The sequence below is a fragment of the Microcaecilia unicolor genome, chromosome 2 (genome assembly GCF_901765095.1).
Source record: "Microcaecilia unicolor chromosome 2, aMicUni1.1, whole genome shotgun sequence".
Lineage (NCBI taxonomy): Eukaryota > Metazoa > Chordata > Amphibia > Gymnophiona > Siphonopidae > Microcaecilia > Microcaecilia unicolor.
The window spans coordinates 421,461,795-421,474,848 of NC_044032.1; the positions used below are offsets into that span (position 1 = coordinate 421,461,795).

The 13,054-nt window shown below is 47.2% G+C and overlaps 1 protein-coding gene across 1 annotated transcript in view; it reads right to left on the reverse strand.

The window, feature by feature from the left end:
* C2H4orf54 (chromosome 2 C4orf54 homolog) overlaps positions 1 to 12,423 on the reverse strand; it is a 52,290-nt gene extending 39,867 nt beyond the window's left edge. The window contains 3 exon segments of the mRNA XM_030192154.1: positions 8,287 to 8,375; positions 8,378 to 11,387; positions 11,436 to 12,423. Coding sequence (XP_030048014.1) covers positions 8,292 to 8,375; positions 8,378 to 11,387; positions 11,436 to 12,241 — 3,900 coding nt within the window. The 5' untranslated portion in view covers positions 12,242 to 12,423 and the 3' untranslated portion in view covers positions 8,287 to 8,291.
* Positions 12,424 to 13,054: the final 631 nt, after the last annotated feature.

Consider the following 13,054-nt stretch of genomic DNA (forward strand, 5'->3'; position numbering starts at 1 on the left):
GTATCAACTGCCTGCAAACAGCTTAATACATTAGCTTTGTGAAGTGAATTTCCTGGAGTGAAAGGATTTAACACTGAGATATCATCAGCATAAATATAAAACTGAAATTGTAGAGAGTCTAGATGAACCGCTAAAGGTTACATTAAAATATTAAAAAGTAAAGGTGAAGTGAGGTACCCCATAGAATGCATCCCAAACATCAGAGAATTCACCTTGCATCTTCACCTTACATGATCTCATTAAAAAGCCCTGAAACCATGATAAAACAGAACCCTCAATCTCTAATGAATTCAAGAGCAAAAGCAAGGCACCGTGATCAACTAATTCAAAAGCACTGGACAGGTTAAATTGAACTATAATAGAACTTTGGTCTGTACCTGGTAACTTCCGACCCAATGTAACCAAAGAATAGACCACAGACTCTGTGCAAAAGTCTTGGTGAAATTCTGATTGAGATCTACATATTTGAATCTTATCCAAAAAGCAATTCAACTTTTCAGTATCCCAACCCTCCATTACCTTAATAAGCAGTGGAATGGAAGCCACCGGTCTACTAATACATTGTGCTTATTTAACAGAATCCTGGAGCCTGTTATGTCAGAGGCCCAGGAACATAAGGTGGAAAAACCTCTGTGGTTCAGTAACACAGTCTTAAGTGGGCTCTGGCTGGCATGCCCATATCACAGTCCAGGGACGTAGCCAGACTTCGACAGGAGGGGGGTCCAGAGCCCGAGGTGAGGGGGCACATTTTAGCCCCCACCCCAGCACTGCCGACCCCCCCGCCGCCACCACCACCAACTTTGAGCCCCCCCCTGCCGATGACCCTCTTGACCCCCCCTCCCATCGCCAACCCGCCGCTGCATCACCTACCTTTGCTGGCGGGGGACCCCAACCCCTGCCAGCCAAGGTCCTCTTCTTCCGGCACGAGGCTTCGTTCTGTTTCTGTGAGTCTGACGTCCTGCACATTGTACATGCAGGACGTCAAACTCACAGAAACAGAATGAAGCCTTGCGCCAGAAGAAGAGGACTTTGGCTGGCGGGGGTTGAGGTCCCCCGCCAGCAAAGGTAGCCGACGGCAGCAGCAGAGGGTTGGCGGCGGGAGGGGGGGGTCGAGAGGGTCATCGGCAGGGGGGGGGGTCCAGGGCCAAATCTATGGGGGCCCAGGCCCCCATGGCCCCACGTAGCTATGCCACTGTTGCAGTCTATAGCTGCTGGAGATGCCATGCCCCAAACACAGCCTGTAAGTTCTCAGTTCTTTTCTGAGTCCCAAGTATGGCTTCTGCCAGACCTCAAAGCAAGGCTTGTAAGACTCAGTTAAGAAGCAAAAGTGGCTTACCTCAGCCAGGTCACAGTCATTAAACATCTGTTGTAGTGGTGTATGCTGGAGTTTCTATTCTTCCTTTCCTGGGCCTTTCTAATCTCTGTCTGGCCCTGTCCTTTATACTCCCTGGTTCAGACTCCACCCTTCCCTGCTCACTTCCTCCTGGGGCAAGACTAGTGTTCTTAAGGTGGCTCAGACTACCTGAAGGACTATTCTTAAGGGTAAGGGACAGTGTTCTATAAACCCCCTCACAGACTCAAAAGCTCCCGGCCCTTATTATTTCTGCTTCTTTGATTGCTGCTGCTGGCCTAGAGGTATAATGGTGGTTGCAATGGCAGCAGCAGTTGAAGGGTTTGAAGGGAGATTCTTGACTGCTGGTCTGTGTAGGAGAGGGGAAAGTGATGCTCAATGATGGGGGGGGGGGGGGGGGGGGAGAAGAAGGAAGTGAGAATAGGTGATGCTGGACCTAGGAGAGAATAAAGACAGGTAATGCTAGTCAAGTGAGTGAAAAGGAGGAACGAAAGAAAGGTTGATGGAAGGAGGAAAGAGTAAGAAAAGTGATGCTGGATGGATGGGTGGGATGGAGAGGCGTGGAAAGAAAAGGGAGATGCTTAACAGTAGAAGGGGGGTATGAAGGGGAATAAAGAGAAAAGGGAGATACTGCAAAGTAAGAGGAGCTAATTCTGTATCTGACAGCCGATGTAGAAGCCAAAACAGCTATCCAGATGTCTCCAGGTCATCAAGGATAGATTAAACCAGTGGTGTGCTGGAGCGGGCTCTCATGGGCTCGCGAGAGCCGTTTGTTAAGTTTTCAAGAACTTTGGGAGCCGGTTGTTAAAGTAGGCCTCCCCATGGCTACTTTAACAACTGACTCCCAAAATGTGGGCTTGGGCCCCCTCCTGAATTCTCTTTTACTTTGCTGGCAGTAATGCTGGCCCCACTAGCCAAGTAAATAGACTGCTGCTGCTGCTCCCTGCTCCTTGTTTCTGACTCTGAGCCTCAGGCTGGGACTTTTCATGCAAGCACAAGAAGGTTCCATCATGCTGCTCAGAGCCAGAAACAAGCAGCAGAGAATGGTGGCAGTCCATTTATTGGCTGGTGGGGCTCGGCAAAGGTATGCCTAGCGTGCCCGCACAAGGGAGAAGAGAGAGAGGCATGTATTCCCACACCCCACCCCCAAAATTTCAGGGCCGGCTATGCCCAGAGAGAGAGCCCGTTGTTAAAAATTTACCAGCACACCCCTGGATTAAACCAGTCCCGGTTTTACTTCAGTTGAATGCAATGGAAATAAAACCAGAGACTTCCAGTGAACACATCAGTCTCCTATTTTTTACCTCTACCAACCCCATTGCTCTACCACAGACTTAATGCCAATCAGCTGATATTTAGCTAGCCTGACCATTTTTTCACAATGGGAAGTTGGCGGTCAGGAAAACAGAAAACCAACTATGCAGTGTCTGAAGCAGGGGCATAGCCATGAGTGGACCTAGACTGCAGCTGCCCTCTTAATCACTCTTTCCTGCCCACGGGACAGCCACTACAGAAGTAAACGACATGTGTGGCCTCCCTTCTTTACAAGTGCACTGAAGTGTTGCCGATCCCTCCTTCTCCTTCAGCTCAGGTTTCCAGTATCTGTAGGGTGGCACCAACATTTCTTCAGTGTGCCTATATGGAAGACAGATCCTGTAGTGTTTTACTTCTGTCATGGCTCTTGCATTTGCAGATTTGGAGTCAAGAGTGCTGCCACAGGGAGGAAAGGGACATGAAGGACTTGAGAACACAGAGTGGGGTGTGAAGAGGTTGAAGGGGACCTGCTGGGCAGTAGAAGGGGGAATAGGGATACAGATGGGGTGGTGCTGGACTAACTAGAGAGAGGGATCTGGCAGATAGAGAGGGGATGCTGGACGTAAGACAGTGGATGGGGGGAGGGTGAATGCGGACCCGGGGAGGAGGACAGAAAACAGGGGAGTTACTGGGAAAGTAGACAGCAATAGGAAATGGGATGGCTGAGGTGAAGGAAAGAGATGAAAGGCTGTAGATAGCTATAAAGATGAATGATGTCTGGTTGGTATGAAGGAGGTGTGAAATTTGGACAGAAAAATGTATGGATTAAAGATAAAAGAAAGAGAATGCTGTTAGAGATGGATGTAGGGGAGGAAGTGAAAGAGAGAGAAGTGGCCAACTGACAGGCAACCCTGAATTAGAATTACAGACACATAGAAAATGATGGCAGATAAAGATCATATGGCCTGTTATCGCAGAGAATATGTACATAAGAGGGTACAAAAAGATAACTTATGCATTATGAACATACATAAATATGGGGCCCTTTTACAAAGGTGCAAAAGCACCTACTCACGTCCAACATGCGTCAAATTGGCACTATTGCCTGGCTACCCCGTGTCCCGGGTGGCAATTCCATTTTTGGCACTCACCCAAAACACACGGTAGAAAATAAGTCAGTGGGTGGCGTTAAGGTCTCAGGCTGAAAATGGACATTCACTGGTTTTCATTTTGCCAAATTTCCTTTTTGCAGCACATTAAAAAAAATCCCCTTTTGTCCAGACGTGCTCAGGAAATGGACCAGTGCATCCAAAACACGCACCTACACCAGCGCAGGCCACTTTTGGGCACACCTTAGTAAAAGGGCCCCAATGTTTCTTAAAAAGTAACTTGCAGTAAGTACAAAACTTAAAAAATAGACAATGTTAAAACGTCTTCAATGATACAAACTACAGAAAAATATGAAAACATGGATATGTATTAAAACAGAGCCACTGATGTTTATATTTAACCTACAGGTAACAGGATGTATAAGATTATTATTATTATTATTATTATTTGTTGCATTTGTATCCCACATTTTCCCACCAATTTGCAGGCTCAATGTGGCTTACATTATGCCGTAATGGCGATCGCCATTTCCGGATAGAGAACTAGAAGTGGTATTGCGTTAAGGCGCATAAATGGTAAAGTAGAAAACAAAGTGGTATTGCATTGAAGTTCCTGAATGATAGAGTGAATTATAAAATAGGTTAGGTAACCAACTATAGAAAGTACATTTCCGGCATGAGAAATAAAGTGGTAGTGCGTATTACATAACTTTCAGTAGTAGCAACGAAGGTTATCAGTCTAGTGTAAGGAGTTCGGTTTTGTCTAGTTCATATAAAGTCTAGTTGTCTAGTATTTAGGATGGATCATTATGGTATGCCTTCTCACTTCCTCGCCTTGTGACCTATAAAAATAATGTCATTTTTATTTTATCATCACCCATTCAGAGATGTGTTGGATATACCTTCCTAGGGGTTCTAATATTTCTACTCCTTCTTACATGTTTTCAGCATGATTTTATTGGTTTATTAAACACTTAAGGGTGAGGTTTTTTTTTACATATTATGTAATTTTCACTTATTATATTACTCGTATCTTATTTCTTTTTATTCAAGTTCCATTTTTATTTGTATCTTAAATATTATTTTTGACATCAACATGTATGATGATGTATTTATTGTATTATTGTCTCATATATTTCTGTTAAAGTTACTCCTGATGAAGTCTGTTAAGCCGAAACACAGCCAGTGTTGAGTACGCAGTCTGGGACCAGTGTGATAAATAAGTACCAGCTTTTCCTATATCGGATGATCTTGATGTTTTTTTCTTCCACGCCATATGGGAGAGCTTAGGTATGTTGGGGGACTGAGGAGGGGACTGTGGCTCAATGGGGATCAAAAAGTACAATCCTCTTCTACTCTCCCCCTCACATTATGGCCTGCAAATACTAAAGTCTGCAGTGTTGTCATCACTGTAGTTATTTTGGGGATGGAGCAGCATAGGGTGGGATTTCTTTTTCAAAAAGCTGGTAATCCTAGTACCCTGGGAAAAGGAAAACTGCAATTCAAACAGCAAACTTCAATGGGGGGAAGTGACCACTGGCTGGAACATAATGACAAAAAGGTAAGAACTCACTTCCTAAGTCAGGACAGCAATAACCAGAGGAGGAGAAGGGAAAGAATGAGGGAGGAGGGTGCAGATTTATATATTGCTGGGGAGTGCCACAGATCATAGCACCAGCCCTATTTGATTTTACAATCCATCAAACATATATATATACACACAAAAATCAAGCCCCTTTGATGAGGATTGTGATACAAATAGCTTCAGCGTTCTTCAAACTTTGAGTATCCGCTGACTGTCAGAAGACCTTAAATAGCACTAGACAACTGCACTTGCTCAATGAAACCTGCTTTCCACTTCATGACTGAGAAGTACCACAACACAAAAAATACAAACTGCACTCAGGAAAAAAAGGGACCAAAAACAATTAGTCAAACCTGCATCAAAATCCCAATATTCTGCTTTTTTTTTTTTTTAATGTGCAGGTTAAATTTGAGGCTGATGTTAAGAAGTTTTCCCTTTCTTTTCAGACCTGCATTACCGTCTCCATTTTCTTAGTGCAAATAACATAGGGGCCCTTTTACTAAGCCGCACCCGGCTACCGCGTGGCTCTTGCGGTAATTTAATTTTTGGCACGTGTCTGATACTCGTGTCCAAAAAATAATTTTTATTTTCAGACACACGTATCGGACGCGCACCAAGTGGCATTTGGCGCGCGTAGGTCATTACCGCCCGGTTACCGTGTGAGACTTTACCGCTAGGTCAATGGCTGGCGGTAAGGTCTCAGACACAAAATGGACACACGGCAATTTTCATTTTGCCACATGTCCATTTTTGGCAAAAATTTTAAAAGGACATTTTTGGTAGGTGTGCTGAAAAATAATTCTGTACGTGCCCAAAACACGTGTCTACACTACCGCAGGCCATTTTTCAGCACACCTTAGTAAAAGGACCCCAAAGTATATTTACCAAGTTTGATCAAAGATACCTCCTAAGGATCCCCCGACCCTGTAGCCCCCGCTAATTACTGCCCTGTCTCCAACCTCTGTTTCTTTGTCAAGCTTACCAAGAAAGTTATGTTTAAACAATTGCTCTCTTTCACTAAACAGTCCCCCCATACTTCACCCCCACCAAGCAGGCTTTTGCCAATTCAGTAGTATCGAGACAATGGTTACATCACTTCTCAGTGACCTTCACTCTGTCCTTGACAGAGGTGAGATTTGTCTAGTCATCTTGCTTGATCTTTCTGTGGCTTTGGACCTCAGAAACCATTCTCCTCCTCTATGTAGATTGTCATCTCAAGGTCTTGCAGGTTCCATTCTCTCTTGGGAGGTCTTTTACTAAAGATTAGCTCGAGTTATCTGCTGCAAGGCCCATAGGAATAAAATGGGACCTGCTGCAGATAACTCAAACTAACCTTTAGTAAAAGACCCCCTTGGTTTGCTTCTTTTCTAGCTGGTCGCGCTTTTTCAGTTTTATTTTTTGGGAAAATCTCTGCCTCTTACCCAGTCACTTGTGGTGTTCCTCAAGGTTCTATTTTGTCCCTGCTTTTGTTTAATATTTGTCTTAGTCCTCTTCCTACTCTCATTCAATCCTTCAATATCTGGTTTTATTTTTATGCCAATTGACATCCTTCTTTTCCCTACTTCCCCACTGCACATTGATCTTCATCTGTTACAGAAATGTCTGCAATCTGACGCTGACTGGATGCTTAGCCATAAATTGGTTCTGAATCCCAATAAAACCATTGCTTGTTGGATATCAATTATTTGATCTTCAGATTACCCCCTTCTAATCTTTCCATTATTTAGGTGTTACAATTGACTCTCATTTGTCTTTTAAGGCAGTTTTTCCCAAGTCGGTCTTGGAGTACCCCTTGTCAGTCAGGTTTTCAGGATATCCACAACAACGAGTATGTATGAGATTGATTTGCATACACTGCCTCTATTGTATGCAAATCTCTTTCATGCATATTCATTGTGGATATTCTGTAAACCTGACTGTCAAGGAGGTACTCCAGGACCAACTTGAGAAACACTGTTTTATGGAACAGTTGGCAGAGGTAGGTCATAAGGGCTTTGCGGCCCTTCGTCAGATCAGATTCCTGCACAGCTTTTTGGATTTTTGCTTTCCTACATACTCTTATACACACTTTCCTCTTTGCCAGTCTTGATTACTGTAACTCTGTATATGCTGGTTTACCATCATTTCATGTAAAAAAGGCTTCAGAACTCTGCAGCCAGATTACTCTGTCGGGTATATAAATTCGATCATATTACACCTCTTCTAATAATCCAAATATATTGGCTCCCTGTATCATTTCAAATTTTATTTAAAATTCTTTGCCTTGTGCATAGAGCATATCGTTTGGGTCAAGCTCTACAGTATATCTATCTTCCCTTACAATACCATATACTCCGCTGAATCTCGCTGCTAACCAGCCATCCCATAACCAGCTAGGTTAGGGGTGGGCTGGGGCAGAGTTAGGACAGAGCGGCAGCAATAAATCTTCCATCTTCATCTCTGCCACTCTCTCCAGTTCTCTCCCTCTCAAATTTCCATTAACCACTTTTTATGTTTCTCCTGTAGCTGTTTTCCTCCTATTTCTGCTCTTACCTTCCACCTCCCAGCTCTTTGGTCTATTCCTCAGCCTCCATCTGTCCATCCTCCTCCTCTGTTTTCCCCTTTGTCTATCTCTCTGTCTAACTCTTACCACCCCTTATCTCTCCCTATTCACAATCTCTACCTTCCCTTCCCCTGAATTCTGAATACTAGAAGATTTAGGGGGGGGGGGGGGCAAAGTTATTGGCACAAAGCAGCAGTACAAGATGAAGTGAGAGCCAGCAGAGCACAGGCAGAACTTCTAGCCAGTATCAGATATAATCAATATATGTAAGGCCTTTGATCTTGTGCAACTCTCATTTGGGAATATAAGGAGACACTATTTTATTGGATATCACCTTATATTGTTGCTACACTGGTGTATTGGCTTTTCTTTAAAATGATGCCTCTTCCTTGGGTTATATTTCTGAAGGTATTGCAAGCCGTGCTGTCCCCTCCCTTCCAGTTACCTGACTCACTGATGCTCCACGATGAACTTCATGGCAGTGCTGTCGAAGGATAGTGGGGCCATGAGGCGGGGTACCTGAGGTTCTCTGCTCCCTTCCCCTCCAAGGATGTCCTCGACATGTTGGTGGTGGCAGCTGCCATGGCACTTTTGCCTGTGGCCAAGAAGTAGGGGCTTTCCATTTCAGGCACTTCATAGCCAGCATCTGAGAAGACAGTGCTGGCCGGGAGCAAGGGGGCAGCAGTGGCAGTGGGCAGGAAGCCAGGGTACAGCATGTAGGCAGGGCCATAGGCACCAGGGCTGAGAGCCAGAGGGGAGATAGGCAGGGGTGCGGGTGAGACGGCCACCTCCACATACTGGCCATTCTCAGGGTCATACAGTCTGCGCTTGGGCACTTCCAGCACATAACACTGTCCTGTGCTCAAGTCCATCAGTACCTTCCGCTGCAGCGAGGGTGGCTGCAACAAGTCTGGTGGTGCCACAGGCATCAGTGGTGGTGAGAAGAGCAGTGGCAGTGGGGACGGCTGGTGCATGGAGGCTGGGGGCGGCATGGGTTTCTCAGACATTTCTCTACTCTGTCCCTTTGGGGGGCTGCCACCACTGCCCTTCACAGGGATGGTCAGGTAGTTCCCATAGTCGGTGCTGACTGATTGGTTGCTTGGTGAAGATGGACATGGCTCTACAGTGCTTCGTTCTTTCTCCATGCCTTTCTCTGGTCTCAGTGGATAAGTGCCTTTGGAGATGGGTGGGGGCGGTGGGGGCTTAATGTTAGCAGTAGTGCTCTGGGGAGGCTGGATCATGCTGTGGGCGGGTTCTGGTGCTTTCGGAAAGCTGCTCAGTGTAAAGAGACTATTGGAGGTGCTAGTGCTAATGCTGATGCTGGTGGGCTCCCTCCCTGGTGTCCTGCCAAGTTGTTCTGCTCCCTTCTCCTCCTGGAATGTGAGCCCGGGTGCACCTTTTGCCCACTGAAATCTGGTGGTGTTTGGAGTGGATTCAAGGTGTTGAGGAGTTCGTGTCAGCCCCGGGGCTCTGGCACCTCTCCTTACCCTGATTTCCCTCTTCTCCTCCTCCTTCTCCTGGCTGGCTAGCGCCAACAGGACATGGCTATTGGTAACAGGCAGTGGCTCATCCTTGCGTTTCCACTCATGCTGCTCAAAAGTGTACAGCTCCTCCATGCTTTTCACAGCGGCCGTCAGCCTTTCTAAGGCACTGGTCTCCTCCTTCAAGTCAGCCTCTTTAGGCTTCTCTAGTTTCCAGGTGGATGCTTTGGATACAGTTTTCACAATGGGAAGCTGAGGGCATGATTTGTTGGGTGCAATGGTGGCCACAGGCAATCGGCCAGAGGTGCGGTGAACCAGCACTGTGTCTAAAGGTTGAGACTTGGAGGTCGCTGAACCCTGTACTCTCCGGGCACCCAGATTTTCTTCCTTGCTTTTCACTGCCTGGCAGGTGATCACTACTGGGGATAGTGAGCTGGGAATGTTGGCTAGAGCCAGCTTGGACTTTGGATTGGGGCAACTCTGCTCTGAAGAGGCTGCTGCTGATGCTGTTGCACTGGCCCTGCTAGTGGTCTCGGTGGTGCTGGATGCCTGGGTGTTCTTGATGAGCTTCCTGACATCTCTCACCTGGTGGATGGTCCCTCGAGTTTTGGACTGGCTATCCCTTACATCCCGAACATGGAAATGAGGTAGTTTCTCTTCACCTTTGGGTGGCACATGACCTCTGTCTTCAGATGCTTTGGCAAGGGAGGGTGGGTTGGGGGCTAGGTTAGGAGTCAACAGCTTGGCAATGTTAAAGGGCTTATCCTTTGCTTCTGGAGCAGTCCTGGTCGTGACCTGGATATTGGGTGTCTGGGAGATGACCTGGGCAGTCGGTGGTCCTGCCTCCTCATAGTGGCTGAAGCAGCTCTGGTGCATGTAGACAGAGGCAGCAGAGCAATTGGTGGCTTGCTTCTTGGGCAGCTTCTCTTTGGATGAGTGCTGCTGAACGCCAGGCATGCAAAGACGAGACATCTTGGTGGATCGGCCAACTGAGAGCTCACCCAGATCAGCCCGGCAGTCTTTCATCTGGGCCATGTGTGGCTCAGCCCAGTCCGCTTTCTGCAGCTCTCTGTTGTGCCATGATCGGAAGGCGCTATTCTGGCTGCGTAGGAAAAGCCCCTTGGCTACCTCTGCTGCACTTTTCTGGGCATCACCAGCAGCCAGCAATTGTGGTTCTCGGATGCACTCCCTGCTTGGGGATAACTTAACATCGAAGAGCTCCCCCAGGTCGTCGGATGTGCAAATGGTGTGATCGGAGCTGGCCTCAGAGTAGCATGAGTTTTGTCTCTGCAAGCCCTTCTCTCTCAGCCCTTCCAACTCCTTGGCTGGTTGGCTGATGTCTGTGATCTCTCCCTGCTCCATACGGAATTGCTGTTCCAACTGCATTTTTTTGGAGATGACACTTTTCAGCAGACTGGAGGCCACCTGCGACTTCTGCGGTCCCTCTATGGCCTCTGCTGCTACTAGGCAGCGGGACTGGGATCCAGCTCCTGGCTCCCTTGGCATGCTCTCCGTAACTCCATCCCTGCTGCAAACCAATGCTGCCGCATTTCCCGGAGGCTTGGCAAACCTGCAGTCCCCAGGTGCAGCCACCTGTTGGGTCTTGCTGCCCACCTCTTGAGTGCCCATTACCCTATCCTCACCTCCCTTCGAGTCTATGAGTGTGACAGTAGAGCTGCAGCGATGCTGCTCGGACACAGATGAAGACTCACTGGAGCTGAAGTGCAGTGCCTCGAAGTATGGGTAGGCTAAGCTGCGGAAAGCTCTGGCTGTCAGGCTCCGCACTTCTTTGTCTGCATCATCCAGCTCACTGACCGCACTGGAGGCACCACTGGATACTTCAGCTGGCCTGCAATAGCCCCGAGTCTGCAGGCGCCCAGGCATAGCAATGAAATGTCTGCCCAGCACCTCTTGCTGCTGTGATCTTGACTGGCTCATGGCCTTTTCCCTTCCATGCTTGGCAGCTGCAGTGATAATATTTTGCTTCTCTGGTGCTTTGCTGGGCTCATTTATAGTCTGGGCAGCCGCTTTGATTGATAGGTGTATCTGGTCGGCAGAGTGGCTTCTACTGGATTCTGCTGCTCCCTGGTTTTTGCAGCGAGGCGTCCCATGCTCCCCTGTGCCAGAGGTATCGGTTTCAGAGGTGGAGGTGGCACTGCTGCTCACCAACTCCGTGCTGTCACTAGCCAGAGGCTGCTCACCACTGATGGTGGTGGCAGGGCTGCCATAGCTGGAATCGGAATCATCCTCACTCTCCCCCTCCTCGGTCCCAAAGGAAGCATAGTCCACCAGAGAGTAGATGACATTGTTGTCCTCAAACTGCCAGCGGGAGGCTGGGCCCGAGTCATCGTCCAGCTGGTGGTCCACCTCACACAGCTGGATCTCGTGGGTGGTTATGTAAAAGGGCTCCTCACCACCGCCCCCTGCTGGCCGCCGGCCCTGGGAGAAGTCAGAGGTGGGGGAGAGAGCAGTGGTGGTGCTGGCTGGACTGTAGAAGCTTTCTGTGCTTTCATCTTCCGAGGAGGGCTGGACTGGAGGGAGTTTACCCACCACCCAATCACCAGCATGGCTTTCCCCTTCAGGTGCAGGCTGTGGGGGACTCCCAGAGGAGGAAGAGGTGGTGGTGCCCTGCTTGGGTCTTACAAAGGCCACTTGGCTCCCAGCAAAACTGAGCCTGATGGTCTGAGGGTTTTCCTTGCTGCCCCCGGTGGAATCACAGATCTCCACATAAGTACCATTCTGGTTTTGCTGCAGGGAAGCTCTGAGCCGTGCCGCTGCTCCTTTCATTGCTGCTTGCTGGGATCCCAAAGCAGTTCCCAGGACTAGGCTGGGGCTGCTGCGCTTTCCCTGCTCCCAGTTGTTGGTCTGGCAGAAAGAGCTGAATGCCTGTTGTAACAGAAGCAGCAACCCATGCGACATCTGCTGCAACCCGATCTCCACCGCCCTCCCCCCCGGACACCCAGAAATGAAGCAAAAGCACTGAGAAATTATCCTTCCACTGAATGAGATGCACGCGTCACCCTGCAATTATTTTAAGTGACTTGAAGACTCCCTCCCTTCCACTATAAACCGGAGTCAGGGTTGGGAGCTAATTTTGTGATGGAGAGCAGAAAACATAAATAAAGCATATATTATTGGATCTGTGGTATGGTTTTTGTTCCTATATTAACACCAGAAGGTCCTAAAACAGAAACAGTAATACATGATACCTCAGCAAGTTGTGTAAATGGTGATCCTGTTAAAGTCATTTTATACATGATGCTAACTATGGTTACAAACTGCAAAGAGAAAACTGATTTTCGGTTAGTCAGAGTACTATGAATACAGTAATCAATAAAAACAAAAATGAAATGCTCACTACTACATTTAAGGAAAACATTGTTGATCCATTCAATAAAAATGGCGCAGAAAAAAAGTAGGGGTGGACAATATTCTTCTATATATGAAAAGTTTATTCTAGAAGCAAATATTGTAAAGGCACCACATACCCTACAGCATATCAAAGAATTAGCTGTAGCGTTCTAAGGTGCAGCTTGAGTCCTAGATGGACAGTAATATCTGATTACCAAGTCACTATACATAAGAATTTATAAGCAAAATGTAAAGTAGCTCATTAATTTGCAAAAAAAAAAAAAGATATTCCATGTTCGAGTGGTTAAATAGGGGAATTTGATACAGAATGATTTTGAGAGAAGAGATAAGAAGTACAGCTGCTGCAACTAAAAAAAGATA